Source organism: Raphanus sativus, chromosome 5 (genome assembly GCF_000801105.2).
Source record: "Raphanus sativus cultivar WK10039 chromosome 5, ASM80110v3, whole genome shotgun sequence".
NCBI classification, from domain to species: domain Eukaryota; kingdom Viridiplantae; phylum Streptophyta; class Magnoliopsida; order Brassicales; family Brassicaceae; genus Raphanus; species Raphanus sativus.
The window spans coordinates 36,632,649-36,648,435 of record NC_079515.1 but is presented as its reverse complement, the minus strand read 5'-3'; the positions used below and the strand labels follow the sequence as shown (position 1 = coordinate 36,648,435).

The 15,787-nt window shown below is 34.1% G+C and overlaps 3 protein-coding genes and 1 long non-coding RNA gene across 6 annotated transcripts; 3 read left to right on the top strand and 1 right to left on the bottom strand.

Moving 5' to 3' along the window:
- Nucleotides 1–94: 94 nt before the first annotated feature.
- Nucleotides 95–1,998, bottom strand: LOC130512715 (protein POST-ILLUMINATION CHLOROPHYLL FLUORESCENCE INCREASE, chloroplastic-like). The gene is made up of 8 exons (XM_057010970.1): nt 1,822–1,998; nt 1,593–1,701; nt 1,422–1,506; nt 1,264–1,342; nt 871–984; nt 651–763; nt 457–567; nt 95–362 (listed from the first exon to the last, which is right to left on the bottom strand). The coding sequence occupies exons 1-8, from the start codon at nt 1,892–1,894 to the stop codon at nt 240–242; spliced, it is 807 nt and encodes a 268-aa protein (XP_056866950.1). The 5' UTR covers nt 1,895–1,998; the 3' UTR covers nt 95–239.
- Nucleotides 1,999–2,282: 284 nt separating this feature from the next.
- Nucleotides 2,283–4,216, top strand: LOC130512405 (palmitoyl-monogalactosyldiacylglycerol delta-7 desaturase, chloroplastic-like). Its single transcript, XM_057010361.1, has 5 exons — nt 2,283–2,875; nt 2,967–3,107; nt 3,199–3,339; nt 3,620–3,726; nt 3,817–4,216. The coding sequence occupies exons 1-5, from the start codon at nt 2,351–2,353 to the stop codon at nt 4,016–4,018; spliced, it is 1,116 nt and encodes a 371-aa protein (XP_056866341.1). The 5' UTR covers nt 2,283–2,350; the 3' UTR covers nt 4,019–4,216.
- Nucleotides 4,217–4,398: 182 nt separating this feature from the next.
- Nucleotides 4,399–6,946, top strand: LOC108836574 (uncharacterized). 3 transcript variants are annotated; one of them, XR_008934528.1, is made up of 6 exons: nt 4,399–5,064; nt 5,155–5,268; nt 5,784–5,871; nt 5,956–6,100; nt 6,233–6,370; nt 6,602–6,946. It is a non-coding gene; the product is annotated as an uncharacterized LOC108836574 (long non-coding RNA). The 3 variants fall into 3 exon arrangements; XR_008934527.1 differs by having other exon boundaries at nt 4,400–5,268; nt 6,233–6,375; XR_001947174.2 differs by having other exon boundaries at nt 4,401–5,268.
- A 4,954-nt stretch (nt 6,947–11,900) lies between these two features.
- On the top strand, nt 11,901–14,138 carry LOC108862476 (probable lipid desaturase ADS3.2, chloroplastic). The gene is given in 8 exon segments (XM_057010802.1): nt 11,901–12,429; nt 12,532–12,677; nt 12,946–13,100; nt 13,746–13,809; nt 13,811–13,849; nt 13,943–13,976; nt 13,978–14,083; nt 14,086–14,138. Coding segments are annotated over 8 exon segments (1,098 nt in total). The 5' UTR covers nt 11,901–11,928.
- The last annotated feature ends 1,649 nt before the right edge of the window (nt 14,139–15,787 follow it).

The window sequence follows — 15,787 nt, the reverse complement described above, 5'->3', positions numbered from 1 at the left end:
ATAATAGTGTACTTAGTCTCTAAATATGTTAGTTCAACTAATATATCTCACCACCATGATTAACTAATATTCGGTGGCTTAGAAAAGAGTCGGATTATTAAAGTGTAAAGCTCTTATATAACTATACAAAAACTAACAAGTGACATTTATCGTATTCAATTACTACATGTATACATATTCAAACTCACACTGATATAAACATATCTGTGTTTATATATTTGCATGAATATATATCAGTTCTATTCATCAGAATCGGAAAACTCGAGAGGGCAAGAACCATCATCAACATTAGCCAACGGGTTGAAATGTTCTGAATTTGTATCCATACACCCAGGAACGAGATCTAGATTGCATCTATCCCCCTGAAAGTCATTCATAAATTAATAACTTAAATATGTTAGAAACATATAGTCTAACAAACAATTTATATTTTTATATAGTTGGTGAGATACGTACTCCTTCGACCGTCAAGTTGGCAATCATTGTGCACCGTGTCGCAACAATGTTGGAGTCGGGAAATATTGCTCTCTCGCAGGCTCCATCTTGACTCAACTCATTCGCTAGACCCTTTGTGACCGATTGATAAATAACATTGGTAAAACTTTTTGAATAAAACTATGGAGTTGAATAAAACAAACTGTGATATATACCTCATTGAAGAACTCAATAGGTTTGTTTTGCCATTTCTTAGGGACTTGGAACTGAAGCCTGTATGGACCGTCCCAGTCGACACCATTGGTGAACGAGAATATCAAATTCACAGCTGAAATCATTCATAGGAATATATAAATATCAAACTGCACTACTTATAACTATTTTGTCACATAAATTATAAATAATGATATTGATTTGATTGTACAGAAAACGGACCGTGCTTAGGAATGCAAATCTGCATAGTGTATATGGGAGAATCGGCTTTGCCTCGATCTTTTTTAAGCATTGCTCGTGGTTCCCCACCACACATGATTGGTTGGTTAAAACCTCCTGCACCATTGGTATTCAATTGAATGATTCAATTTCATTTTTTTGTCATTACATAAGATTGGTCTATGTAGCGTCAGACTAGTTTAATTTGGCAAGAAGTTACTCACAAGTCATAGTTTGATGTAAAATTAGTGGACTAATTAACTCCATGACTACTGATGAGTAGTATTATAATTAAGTTGCTAAACAAATTTATACCAAAACGGTTCCCTTCACTGCGTCAGCTCATTGGGACAAATTTAAAATAAAAGTTTATTATATGTTGTATGAGAAGCTCACCGTTGAAAGCAACCCCATAGTCCTCGTTAGGAGTGAGTTCAGTAGCAGCTGGGTTATAGAAAAGTTTCAACTTTTCACCCTAAATTCAAGAAAGTATTATAAGAAGTCTGAGTTAAAGAGTGTTAGCTTTGAGCTTAGCAAGGTCTAGAGAAACTTACTGCGGTTGGAGGAAGACCATTCATGGTTTTCCAGTACACTGGAGATCTCCCCATCTCGAACATTGCCCATGAAGGAAGCTTATATCTACAGAATTAATCAACTATGTTAATTTATACTAATATATAGTTATATCGACCAAAAGGAAAAGGAAGAGCTAAAAAGGATCATACTCTTTGATCTCTTCGAGGGGGGCAAGAGTCGTGGCAGCAGCTTTTACTTGGAGATCAAGCTTCCTCGTTGGAAATCTCCTTTGTAGTGGACTAATCGTTGAACTGTACACTATATATTATTTAAAAAGCTTCAGCGACTGATTCTAATAGAGCGCATATAGTATTTCTTTTTGATCAAAAGAGCATATAAAGTATATAGAATTACATATGTTAAGTGTAAAAGACTTACAGAGACTGCGTTTAGAAGAAATAGGCTGGGAAGGAGACGCGAAAATAGCGGCGGTGTTAGCGACTGCAGCCATGGGAAGCCGATCTGATGAGAAGCTCTTCTTGATGGTAGACGGAAGAGTAGTTGATATATGGTTTCAAGATAAGGATTCTTTGGCACCACAAACACAAATATCTTCAAAGATTTTTTTTATCACACCAGATGAAAACAAAAACTTGCAACTCTCACATAGAAAAATCTTATTTGAATTGTTGGAACATTTCCCTCTCTTATTATGGGCCAAAACCATAAGCCCATTTAAAGCATAACCAACCCAAGCCCAAAACAAAAAACTCACATACAATTGTATTGGGGCGTTTGTAAGTTTCTGATAAATACAAGGGCAGATAAGTGAAAAAACATTAAAATTTGAAGAGAAGATCCGCGGTTTAGTTCACTTGTGTACATACAAAAAGACAGACCTTGTCTTATATACGCGAACGTAGGGTTTAAATCTCTTCTCTTCTTTCTCTTGGCTATCACGTCGACAATGGCTTCTCTTTTGACTTCCCCACTAACAAAGTCCAAGCCTTTTTGCCTCTCTTCACCTCCACGAACTCTAACCCCACCGCCGTCGTTAAACCTCACCAGAATCTCTCTCACCCACAGCCAAAAGCTCGCTCCTTTCAAGCTCCCGAGCCTCGTCTCCGCATTCTCTGAAAAGGGTCCGAAGCGAGATGTCACCGCATCAGCTGCGGAGCCGGGAGATTACAGAAGGATAATGCTATCTGATGTGATGGTGAAGAAGAAGAAGGATAAGGTGCCATGGTGGGAAAGAGAATGGTTGCCGATGGACTTTGGAGCAGTTGCTGTGGTTCTGTCAATGCATGTGCTTAGCCTTTTGGCTCCGTTTCAGTTTAACTGGAGAGCTGTGTTGGTTGCTTTTGGGCTTTATATCGTTACTGGGCTTTTTGGTGTTACTCTGTCTTTCCATAGGAATCTCTCTCATAAGAGCTTCAAGCTTCCTAAATGGCTTGAGTACTTGTTTGCTTATTGTGGGACTCAAGCTCTTCAGGTCAGTGTGTGAATTGGAAACCTCTCATTGGTTTTGATGATAATGTAGTTTGGTCTGTAGAAATGATCGATGTTGTGTTGTTGTCTATCAGGGCAACCCTATTGATTGGGTGAGTACACATAGGTACCATCATCAGTTCTGTGATTCAGACAGAGATCCTCATAGTCCACTTGATGGGTTTTGGTTTAGTCATATGAATTGGATGTTTGATGCCAATACTATCACCCAAAGGGTAAGGATTTGTTTTTTCTTTGTCAAGGACGTACGTGTTGTTTTATCACTGATCTAGTGTTGTTTTTTTTTTTTTTTTTTGATGTTTCAAGGTAGGTGAGCGTAATAATGTTGGAGATCTAGAGAAGCAGCCGTTCTATCAGTTCCTTAGATCTACTTACATTTGGCATCCGCTGGCTCTAGCAGTTGCTCTATACGCAATTGGAGGCTTCCCCTTCGTTGTTTGGGGGATGGTATGTTCATTTTGAGTCTATCACTGTTAAGTTTGTGTGTGGCTATCAATTTTAATTTTCTGGCCACGCAAGTTGTGTTAGTTGAACAAAGAGAGAACCATAAGTAAACGTGTTTTGTTTCTTGTACGAAAATATCTCTGGCTCATGCTCTTCTTGTGAATGTTTAATGACTTCTGTTTGGTTGCCCTTAGAAGTGAAACTACACTGATAACAACCTTTACTTCTTGTCCCTTACGTTTCTAATCTTTATTGTTTTTTTTTTCTTTTGAGAGGATTGCAGGGTGTAAGAATAGTATGGGTGTATCATATAACTTGGTTAGTAAACTCAGCTTGTCATGTATGGGGGGAACAAGCATGGAACACTGGAGACCTGTCTAAGAACAACTGGTATACTTACTTATCATCCATCACCTCCTTAATAAAGTCAATCGTTTGAGAGGGTTATATATAACTCTTTTCTGAGTTATGCTGTTACAGGTTGGTAGCAGCTCTTGCGTTTGGAGAAGGATGGCACAACAATCACCATGCTTTTGAGTTCTCAGCTAGACATGGCCTAGAGTGGTGGCAACTTGATATGACTTGGTATGTTGTTAGATTCCTCCAAGCCCTTGGATTAGCAACCGATGTTAAGCTGCCATCAGAAGTTCAGAAACAACGAATGGCATTGACTAGTGACTGATCTTAAAACTACGTGGTTACGACCAGTATATAATCAAAACTGTACCATTGGCGCTATGATAGTTCAAAAAGGGGTTTGTGCTTTTTTTTTGTGTTTACATAAAAAGGTAATATATGTCTGTGCAAGAGACCGTATGTGACAAACTGATCAAGAATTTTAAATTACTATAGTTACATTCAATACAAAAGGATAATAATCTATTACACTACTAAAAGGAAGATATGAAGCTCTATGAGAGCATCCACGTCATTTAATTAATTCGGCCAATAGGAAATAAGATAATCTGCCACGTCGGATAGCTGGAGGTAAACAGGCTTCGCATTTTGTTTAGCCAGTGGCCCGTTAAGCCCATCTCACTATTGTTTTTTTTTTGGTCGGCAGCCCATTCGCTCATCAATCATCTCGCGATCTCGATTGTGAGACCTTTTCTCTTCTTCTCTTCGTTCATGTTCCTTCTTACGATCAATCAATTCTCTCCCCACTCCTGATTGCTCCTTAATCGTATAGTTAATGGAATCTCTTCGATTTCTCATTCTGAACTCTATGGAACGTTTCGGTTTGATTCCTGTTAGATCCTATATAAATATCTCCTTAGGTTTTAGTTTTTCTCCAAACAATTGTTCAATCCTCTCGACTGCTCATTACGATGACGTTATCCGACTCACAGAAAATGATCGGCGAATCCGTGGTCTCCTCCGGTCCGGTCAAACCCGTCGATCAGACAAGGCTTCTGGGCCAATAATAATTCTTAGTGGTCCCACTTGAACCCCATCTCAAAAAACCTATAAACTCCGATGAGAGCGATTATCGATCGACTTCTCTTCGTCGTCGTTTGGAATCACAGCAATTCACCGTTATCAGATACCCTTTTTGGTTTAGCTTGATGGGTTGTGATTAAATTCTCAAGCTTTTGGCTTCCATGAGCTTCGTGTACTGTTTTTTTTTCTGCTTTGTTGTTTTCTTGTTGCTGTTACAGTTTGTTCATTGGAACTTGGATTAAGGACAGTCTCATGAGACATTACTTCTTCAGTGCATGAGCTCTCTGGGTTTTTTCTTTCTTGAACGTTTCATAGTTCTCTTAAGCTTTGTTTTTGTTTTTCTTTAAGCTGATTCTTGGTAGTATGTTGATTTGCTAGATAACAATGAAAGTCACAAGAAGCAAGAACGTCCAGATTCCCAAACCCCACCACCGACCGGCTCCTTCAGGACCGTGTTCTGAATCTACAAGCTCCGTCTACTCTGAGCCGATGGTAATTTCCCTCATTCCTAAACTTAGCCTCGAGTACTTGTGCCGGACTAAGTGATCTTGCGTTCTGTTATGTGCTGTTTGATTTAGTTTTGTGTGATATTGCTTTCTGTTATGTGCTGTTTGATTTATTTTCAAGTGATTCTCCTGTCTTTGTCATATAAGAGAATAGCATCTCTCTTTATATACATGCTACAAGCTTTTTTCTTTGATACTTACAAAATTACAATGTCAAAATGAAAAGATTGAGCTAATTCAGACAGGAATGTTTTGATTTCTTTCGTCCTGTTATTATCATCACCTTTCTGCAATATTTTTGAAGAGATTGGCCTTGCTTGAGATTTGGAGTTTCTAAATGTGTAACAAGGGCATGAGAAAACTTTGTGGTCGTCGTCGCAAGTGTCAACTGTGTGTATTTGTCTTTGTCGTGGCTTTTGATCTTTTTCGTATACTTCCAAATATATTGCTGGATTTACTAAATCCTTAAATTATCTGATCGCTTCCACCGTCTCTGTTTAGATTCGATGTGGCATCAATAGACTGAGAACTCAAGTGGTGCTATTGGAGCTAGGCTTTCTGCTGATGTTGCCACGGATTGTGGTTTAAAGTTCATTTATGTCCACTTTTGAGTTAGTTTTAGTCCAAAGTTTTAATGTATTCTTTGTCTAATGAAAATATTGAAAAACTGTAGGACGAGAATGAACGAGGAAACAAGCCTAGAAGCGGACATGAGTATAAGAACCGCTCCTTCATTCTCAGGAGAAAGTGATGAAAACATATATGAAGAAATCTGCAATGTTCTACAAAAGCAAGAATACTTCAAAACATAGTTAGTGGTATCTATTTCGTAGTTTCTTTCTTTGTTCTCTTCGCTTCTTATGCGGCCATTTTCTATACAGGTTTTGATATCCCATCAAACAATAACTTACATTCTTCTCTTTTGTTTTTTTTTCTGATTCAAACATTAGCTTTGGTTTGAGAGAGCGGAATCAGGAAAGCAACAGTAACTGAGCTGCTGTTGAAGTTTTGCAATCCTGGATGAGGTCAACACTTTTGACGGATTGGAGATTAGTACCTTCAGCTGGAATGGCCAGCACAGCAAACCGGTATGGTGAGCCAAGAATTGCTCTGTTCAGTATAACTATCTGAGCAAAACATTGCTTACAGAAAAAGGAGGAGATGCTTCTTAAACCAATGTCGTATATGCAATGCAACTGATATACCTAACGTTCATGGCATCGTTAATGGACAACATTTATTTTTAGTGGCACCTGATCAAATGTGTAGTCATAATATCTAGATTCAATACTAAACTACAGATGGATTCACTATTGCAGGGCTATGATCATTGGTGGGTGAAAAAGGAGTTCAATGATCAGGCGGTCATAAGTTGAGAGTGGCCATAGTCAGATAAAATTTTGAACACCCTCCGCTGTTGCTGCTGAATGAAGCAACAATTGCTTTGATGCTTAGTCAGTGTGTGGTTCAATATACAGTGGACCGGATCGTTGTTAACACATCGGTTTTCAACAATCAACTCTTATTATCAACAATCAAGAACTCATGTATTTTTTATTTATTTAATTAACTCATGTAATTATAGTGGTTAAAAATGGAGTCAACGTGGTGGAGAAAGGAAGGCAAGAGACTTAGATAGATATAAAAGATGGAGAATTATTTGAGTCTGAACTTCCCTGGAAATTAAAGAAAAAAAAACTAAGTAAACTTGGACAATCGATAGGATAACGAAACAAATCATAATGTATGTACATATCCATCTAATTAATTAGTTAACTAATATATTAAAGAAAGCTATTTGTAGTTCATTTTTATTCCTAATACAATTCTACCTACTTCGACAGTAAAACTATATGATTGTAAGTCATTTAACACGATGTCTAAAACCTCTTCCACCATTTAATACATATTAATAAGGGTCTCTAATAATAAATATATATGTTTAACAAGTAGATTTTATATTTTCTCCATATAGAGTATGCAATTTTTCCACTCCTTGCATTTTCACACTGATTCCATCTCTGAAAAGCATAATTATATTGGTGTTTTCATTTTTTTAAAAACAATAGTCCGAAAAGAAAAATACCTGACCAACGAGGAAACCCAACTTCCTAGCATAAAATGTAACACTCTATTAAAGTTTTTAGCTATTTCAAACATTAACAACTTTGTTGTAAATAGTTTTTTTTTTATGTTTGATTTAATTTAACATTCATTAAAAGAACACATTCTATTGACATGTAAGGGATAGTTAAAAAATAAAAATAACCAAAACAGAAGAAAAGAGTAAATGTATGTATATTCATTTTCGATTTTATATGGCCAACCAATCATTATGCATGAAAAATCATATATTCAAAAGCAACAATTTCTTGCCAAATACTATGTACATAAATTTCGAAATACTAAAATAATAAAAACTAATGATGTAGCTCGAACTCAGGTACTGAAAATATCAAAATATCCAATCTTAGAATGCATATACTGTGGAGCTTTTAGTCTGGACTTATGAAAATACAAAATAGTGTCATATATAAGGATTCTCACTTTTCAATTATAATCATCGTATTGCTATATTTGTACTTCATCTGGATTCTGGAAAGCAGTCGTTAGCACAAAATATCTATGAACAAAGAATATCAGAAAGACTATTACCACTGCTTCTTTTAGTAAAAAGAACACATGTTACCAATGTTAAAATTCTTAAAAGAAGTGCACAATTTTCTCTATAATCATTTGAGTCAGTATTAAACTTACATCAAAACAACTATAATTACATCAACTATAAAATAATACTTTTTTAGGTGTGACATTGAATGTCATGAAACATCTATAACAAACATCTATAACAAAGAGTTAAACTTATAATTTAAGATTGTTCACATTTTAGATAGAGAATAGTTTGTTTTATATTATGTCTATCGTTATCTTCTTCTACAAAATCTAACATTCTATATCTTTCATTTTTTTGGCTATATTGAGAAATAATTAATGGGGAATTTTCAAAATGGTTTCAATACCATTATATTTAAATAAAATGATTGAAAAAAGTACAAGATACAATCCGCGCGTAGCGCGGATAAATGATCTAGCAACCGCCAAAAACGATGACTAGCCAAAAATCTATTGGTGATCGTTATGAGTCTCCATCCACTCAGTGAACTTCGTAACTAGCCAAAAATCTATAAAATAATAAGACAATAAAAACAAATATATGATAAAAAATAACGGATACATTACAATAATTTTTTTTAAATTCATGTTAAAGAAAATAAAAATATTTAATCATAAATATGAACATACAATTCTCACATAACAAAATTGTTGATGCCAAAGGTTTTATGTCAAAATGTGCAAAAAAGGTTTTAAATCATGCATTCAACATTTGTTCTATTCACATGGCCTCAATTATAAATAGATAAAATATTATTCAGTCAATAGTAAGTTAAATTATGTCTTTTCAAAGTTTACAAATTATCATTGTTACCTAATAAAAAATATAATAAATTTTAAACTTATTTTTTTCTTTAAAATATGATTATTGTGAAACAGAGTAAATTTTGATGGGTAAAGAGAAAATAAAAAAAGTAAAAAAACTTAATTTTTTTAATTAATATAAAAAAATAAATTCAAAAATAGAACTACAAAAATACAAACCGCGCGTAGCGCGGTTCAAGAATCTAGTAGATGATAAGAATGTTGTGATAAAAAGAAAAGATGATAAGAATAATCTCAAAAAGAAACGATTTAAAAATAAAACAATCTAATTAATGGAAGACACTACGGCTTAACCTTTTCACCTACTAGCTAGGAATAAGACAACACATATAACCTACAAGGCTACAATCGCAGAGCTCTCTCCCAAAATGTATAAGTACTAACTTGGAAGGCTGCATGACTGCATCATGGTGCAGAGCTTGCTGAATCAGTCTTTTTTTGGTGCAATTGCTGAATCAAACTTCACCTCACCTTGGCTATTGATCTGATCCGGTTGCTAATGAAGAGCAGAGCCAGTCCTAAACATAACGAGATGAATCATTCAACTATGGCTATGATCCCCCAAAAATTTGTCAATATTATGTTATATTATTTGACCCATAAATAATTAAGAAAAATATATGTTTAGTAATTGTCTCAAACTCTATAAATTTCATGGCCGACTCTTATTAAAGACGGTTGGTCCTGCACCGTTTTCTGGTGGTGGGACATTATGCACCTCCGTTCTATTCATGGTATTTGGATCACGACGTGAAGCCCACCATCGGTTAGTCTAACTGAAAATTGTATTCGTGCGACATTCCACTTTTGTGATGACCGCAGCTTCGCATGTATGGAATTGGAAACTAAGCTTTGGAGCAATAGAAATCTTTCCGAGAACAAATGATACAAACTCTTTTGTATCACATGTTTAAGGTTTTTACACATAAATTTTTTTTAAAAAAAATATTTCGAAAACAAAATAACATGTATCATGTTCAGTCGATAATAAAAATAAAATCTGTAAAAAGATATGCATTGTAAATTGAACATATCATTTAAATTGACACGAAAATCTTGTAATATTAATTATACTAATATACTATATGGTGTGGGCGGAATAGTTGGTAATAGGAAAATACATTTATCTGTATGAGTTGTAAATAATTAATGTGAACATAAATGATGCTAAATAATTGGAGGTGGCTGTCGATAGTAACACTAGGGAGAGAGGTGGCGGAATAACCATCTTGCGTTGGAGTTCCGAGCAAGAACATTTTTTCTAAAAAAATGCAAGACTATGATCTTCAAAAAATTCCCTTTTCTAAAATAAAAGAAAAATAAAATAGGAAGATATATTGTATTTCTCTAAAAATAAGTGAATATCATTTCTTTCTTTAGATAGAAAAATGATATTAGAGAAATGATATTTCAATATATAATAAAATAGTAAACTTTATTTTTAGAGTAAAAAATAGATGTGAACTGAGGAAGATTGTCCTTTTTCAATAGCATTTGAATTCAAATATAAAAATAGTTAGACATGTAATAATAGAAAATGTTGCTTAAAAGGGGGTTAATTATATATTTAGTGATTCACACAATTTATTTATTTAATTCATCTTTTAAGCATTAAATCATTGATGCATCTTGAGGATTAGTGAGTTTATTCTATCTTATATCGCTAATTGCATATCATTAGAACAAATAGTAATGGGTTTTCAATATTTTTATTTTTTCTTGATAACTCGTGTAACTTTTCTTTTATATTATCTGGAAACAAATTTTTTTGTTTATATGTCAAATTTTCAAAAAGCATTTATTCTTTCTATATAAAATAATATATATGATATTCCCTTCGTTTTGAAATGTTCCATGTTTTTCTAAAAAAATAGAAAATACATTTTATTAAATTATAAAGGTAAATTGCAAAATTTTGAAAACTAATTATATTTATTAAATTTTGATTAATTAAAATTTGTTCAAAATAATTGATCACCAAGAAATTTTTTTATAATCAAATTTAAAATGGTTTTAATATATGTAGAAACTTCATATACACATCATTTTGAAACTGAGTAAATATAATTTTAGTTTTGTATAAATCATATACATGAGTTATAGTCATAGAATATTTAACATTTATGAAATCCATACAACAGTTTTTAAGATAATAATTATTATAAGATATATCGATATTTATTCACAATCATCTAACTTTTCAATTAATATCCAATTGAAACAATTTTATCTTTTCAGCATCTATATTTACATTAATTTAAGTAGTTTAATAGTATAAAATAATTAGTTTGAGGTTTTTTTTTATTTTAAAGTTAACAAGTAAATTTTATATTTTCTCAAAATCATGGATCTAAGAAAACAGGGGAATTAGTTTCAAAAGGAAAACAGGATATTTCCTAGCGTTTCTTCTGCATCCCAATGCATCTTAAAATTATGGGCTACATACATTCTATCCATGAAACATTTATAACTCATCTGACTCATCTATCCATGCATAATTTGCATTTAAATAAAAAAATTAAATATATACAAGATTACAATCCTTCATTTATTAACAGATGTTTTAGAAAGAAAAAAATTGTTTCAGATTATATGCTATATTTAGTTTTTTTTTCTATATTTAGTTTTCAATGCAAAATTTATAAATTTTATATGATACATAACTTTGTATATTTATAATAACTAAACCATAGTTGGATACATAGTTGATAATATTTATGCTTAAAATATATAAAATTTAATATATGTTTAATTTGTATAAATAAACCTAAAATATCAAATAATAGAAAGCAAAAGGAGTATCAAACTTCAATATGATATCAAACTTCAATATGCATTATATTGAGTGAAAAAATATATCAATTTTTGCTAATATCACTTATAATAAACGAAGGATTGTTAATATCACTTTATTTAGATTTTTACCCAGGTTATATGAATATTTTAATCAGTTATATAATTTATTTTAGTTTGTTAATTTGTATGCCCTATTTACCCGCCCAAAACAAGGGATAACTTCCCTTTTTTTGAAAAAAGATGATAATATGAAAATTGATCTAAAAACCAGAAGTAACTTTCCAGTCATGTGTATATATAGTAGCACACTGGGTATGTATGTAAAGGCATCATGCTTTGAAAACCTGAACCCATGGTGTCTCTAGCTACAGCTCTCAAACCACTCTCTCCGCTTTCATCATTTGTTAAACAACATAAAACCAGTAACAATAATGCTTTCTCTACTTATTGCACCTATACCTATACAAACTCAGGTCTCTTCAAACGAGAAGGAGCCGTGCCTCAGAAGAAATATACGTTCGTGGGTGTTCATGATGCATCAGATCAGGTCGAGAGCTCCTGGACGATACCATTGTCCGAGGTTGTGGTGGTCAGAAAGAAGAAAGCATTTTGGCAAAGGAGTTGGAATTATTGGGATGTGATCAGGTTAGTCCAATTCGCTGGGGTTCATTTGCTGAGCCTCTCGGCTCCATTTTACTTCAATTGGTCAGCTTTTCGTGTTTTCTTTTGGATCGTTGTCATCAATGGGATCTGTATCACCTTGTGTTATCATCGGAATCTATCTCACCGAAGTTTTGATCTACCGAAATGGCTCGAGTATCTATTTGCTTATGGTGGCCTTCTGGCTTTTCAGGTCTGACTTTTATATATTCTGAAGACGATTATTTGATTTGAACGTTATATGTACTAAAAGAAGCGCAAATGTTTAAAGTCATAATTTGTAAATTGTGTGCAGGGAGACCCAATAGAGTGGGTGAGCAACCATCGGTACCATCATAAGCATTGTGATACACAACGTGACCCACACAGTCCTATACAGGGATTTTGGTTAGTCACATGGATATTTGATTCAGGTTGTATCCACAGAGAAGGTATTAAATGGTCAAAATGGTTAAGAACCAATTAATTTCCTGATATGGGCATGTGAAGATTAACAAATAATTCAATAGTAAACAAACTCATTGATGGTTAATTGTTAGAAACCAAACTAATCTCGGATTTCCTGATGGATATGGAATCATAATCACGTAATTCTAAGAACATCGTAAACATGAGTCTCTTCCTACAAAGAAAAGAATTAATAGAAAATAAATAGTTAATGTGAGTCATTTTTTAATACTACACATCTGGTCCAACCTTACTAAATTAGTGGATGCATGCAGTGTGGTGGACAGGAGAATGCAAACGATCTCGTGAGGCAGCCCTTCTACAAGTTCCTCCAGCGAACCATACTTTTTCATGAGATGGCTTTTGCTCTTCTCCTCTATATTGGTGGACGCATGCCCTTCCTCGTCTGGGGAATCGTAAGGATACCTCTTTCTTGTATTGAGTTTGAGCTATATCGTTATATAATACTCCCTCTGTTTTTTAAAGATGTATGTTTGAATTTTTTTTGTTTAAAAAGATGTATTTTTCATATTTTTATGTAATTTTGTCAACTAATTATGATAATTGTGAATCTCAAAAACATTAATTGTATTTCTTGAAATTTTATTGGTTTAGAAATATAGGAAATAAAATAACAAAAACTATGCACTAATAAGTAAATTTTAATATATTTTATTAAAAGTGTGAAATCTCAAAATATGTATTATTTTAAAAACAGGGAGTAGTTTTTTTTTTTTGAAACTGTCGTTATATTATAGTTGATTTAAACATTTCTTAATAGTTTATTTAGACATTCGTCACGGAGTGAGGCAGTCATGAGTGTGTATTGCATGTAGCAGTCGCTATAGTAGTCTTATATGTATATATTATCAGTGTTGATGATGTGTTCCTTTATATATATATATATATAGATATATCTATATATATATTATATATATATATCGGGATTTAATCCGACGATAGAATGGATGCCGTAAAAAACTTGCATGAGATTATGAGAAAATGTTTCTTAAAGAGTTAAGGGTAAAGGTGAAATAACAAGAGAGCTTGTAACATCAGGGTGTGTGGCAAATGTGGCTCGATACCACGGGACTTTTCTGGTGAACTCAGTTTGCCATACATGGGGAACGAGCTTGGAACACACTGACCTCTCTCAAAAACAATGGGTAAAATGTCTTATACTACACATATTTATATTATATTCTATTTCTCTAATATACTTACATAATAATAAATAAATTGGGTACCGGATGAATCAGGTGGGTAGCGGCTATAACATTTGGTGAAGGATGGGCATAACAATCATCATGCGTTCGAGTTCTCGGCTAGGCATGGACTAGAGTGGTGGCAGCTCGACTTTACTTGGTATCTTATTAAATTTCTCGAAGCTATTGGCTTGGCCAAAACGTTAAGTTACCTTCTGAAGCTCAAAGGAAGACGATGGCTTGTAACTAGTTCTATTTTGATGTCTTTTCCTATATGGTCCTATATATATAATGAGATAAAGTCAAGTCAATGGGAGTTATAACCGTGATTTGTTAGATAAGATATAAGTTTACGTGTGGGTGGGTGTTGTCTTAAAAAAGAACACAAGCTTCAGAACCGTACTCTTTTTTTTGTCTAAGTTTCTTTGTCCAGTTACTCACAAACAAAACGATTTACAAACTCGAGTGTTTTTCATTTTATAACTTTCTTTTTCTTTTGCACAAACTTCACCCACTATGAACATTATATAAGTTTAGTTAAGAGTCCTATAAGATATTAAAATTAGGAGGTTTATTTTACTAAGATCCCACTAAAAATTAGAAAGTTTATAGCTATTTTTTTGGTGTCATCAAGGAAAGTTATACTTCTCTTCGATTCTGCTTCTCATGCATTTCTAGTTATAAAAATCCCTAGTTCTTTTAAACAAATAAGAGCTTCGGCATTGGCATGCCATCAAGAAAACCAATATTTCCAGCATTTTTGAATTTTGCTAATCAAACTGGTATCTACAACCAAATCTAAAAACATATTGTTGGGAAAGAAACTATCTGATGATAAGAATAATCTCAAAAGAACCATTTTTAAAAATAAAAGCACTAGACTTAAGGAAGACACTACTGCTTCACCTTTCACCTACTATGAATGAGTAAAGCCAATATATAACCCTACAATCGCAGAGCTCTCCTCTCGAAGTCTATAAATAATACTTAAGAGCTGCATCATGGTGGTGCGGAGCTTACTGAATCAGACCTCACCTCACCTCGGCTGTTGATCTGATCCAGGTGCTGAGGAGACGCTTGGTCCTGCACCGTTCTCTGGCGGTGGAGACGTTCCCCACTTCCCTTCTGGTCCTGGTGGTTCGATCACGTGAACCCACCATCAGTAAGTCCAACTGCAAATTGATTTGGTTCGGAGGGATGGGCTGCTATGGTGGCTGGATATACTCTCGCGAGCTGTTCAACGAGAGAGCAGATGTTATTAATGTTGTGTTGGCCAATGGTGACAAAAAGCTGAAATATAGGAGAGGATTCTTTACCTCGGATTTGAAGGCAAATTGAACTGGGACCAATGCGGCACTTGAGTTGCACGTTGTTGCCGTCAAGATACTCACACTTCCATCGTCAAGGCAGCGTAGATTGACTGGCTATCACACGAGTATACAGCATCTGTCACTGACCCACTTGATTCCTTCGGGATCCACTTATTATATATTCAGAGAAAAGAATTTAATCAAGCCTGAGAAAACATTTAATGCAAAGCTCTAGAGATATTGGGATGTAGCAACAACCTGCTTCATGCTCTCTAATTTAGGAGCCTCATATATAGCTAACTGGCTGGCATGGACCACAAGAACATGTGTTTGATCTGATGGAACTGAACGCGTGTATGAGCAAGTGGGTTTGGTGAATGCCCGCTGGGAATTTGTATCTGTTTGCTAGCTTGCTTCTCCATCCATCCATACTCCATACACAAAGCTATACAGACAGAACCCAAAACACTTTGTAAAACAGACAAATTCACAGATGAAAGCAAGCACTGACAAGATCTTTATTCCGAACATAATTAGAGTCAATGTAGCGTATAAGCATACCTGAGAATCAGCACCAGACGAAACAAGT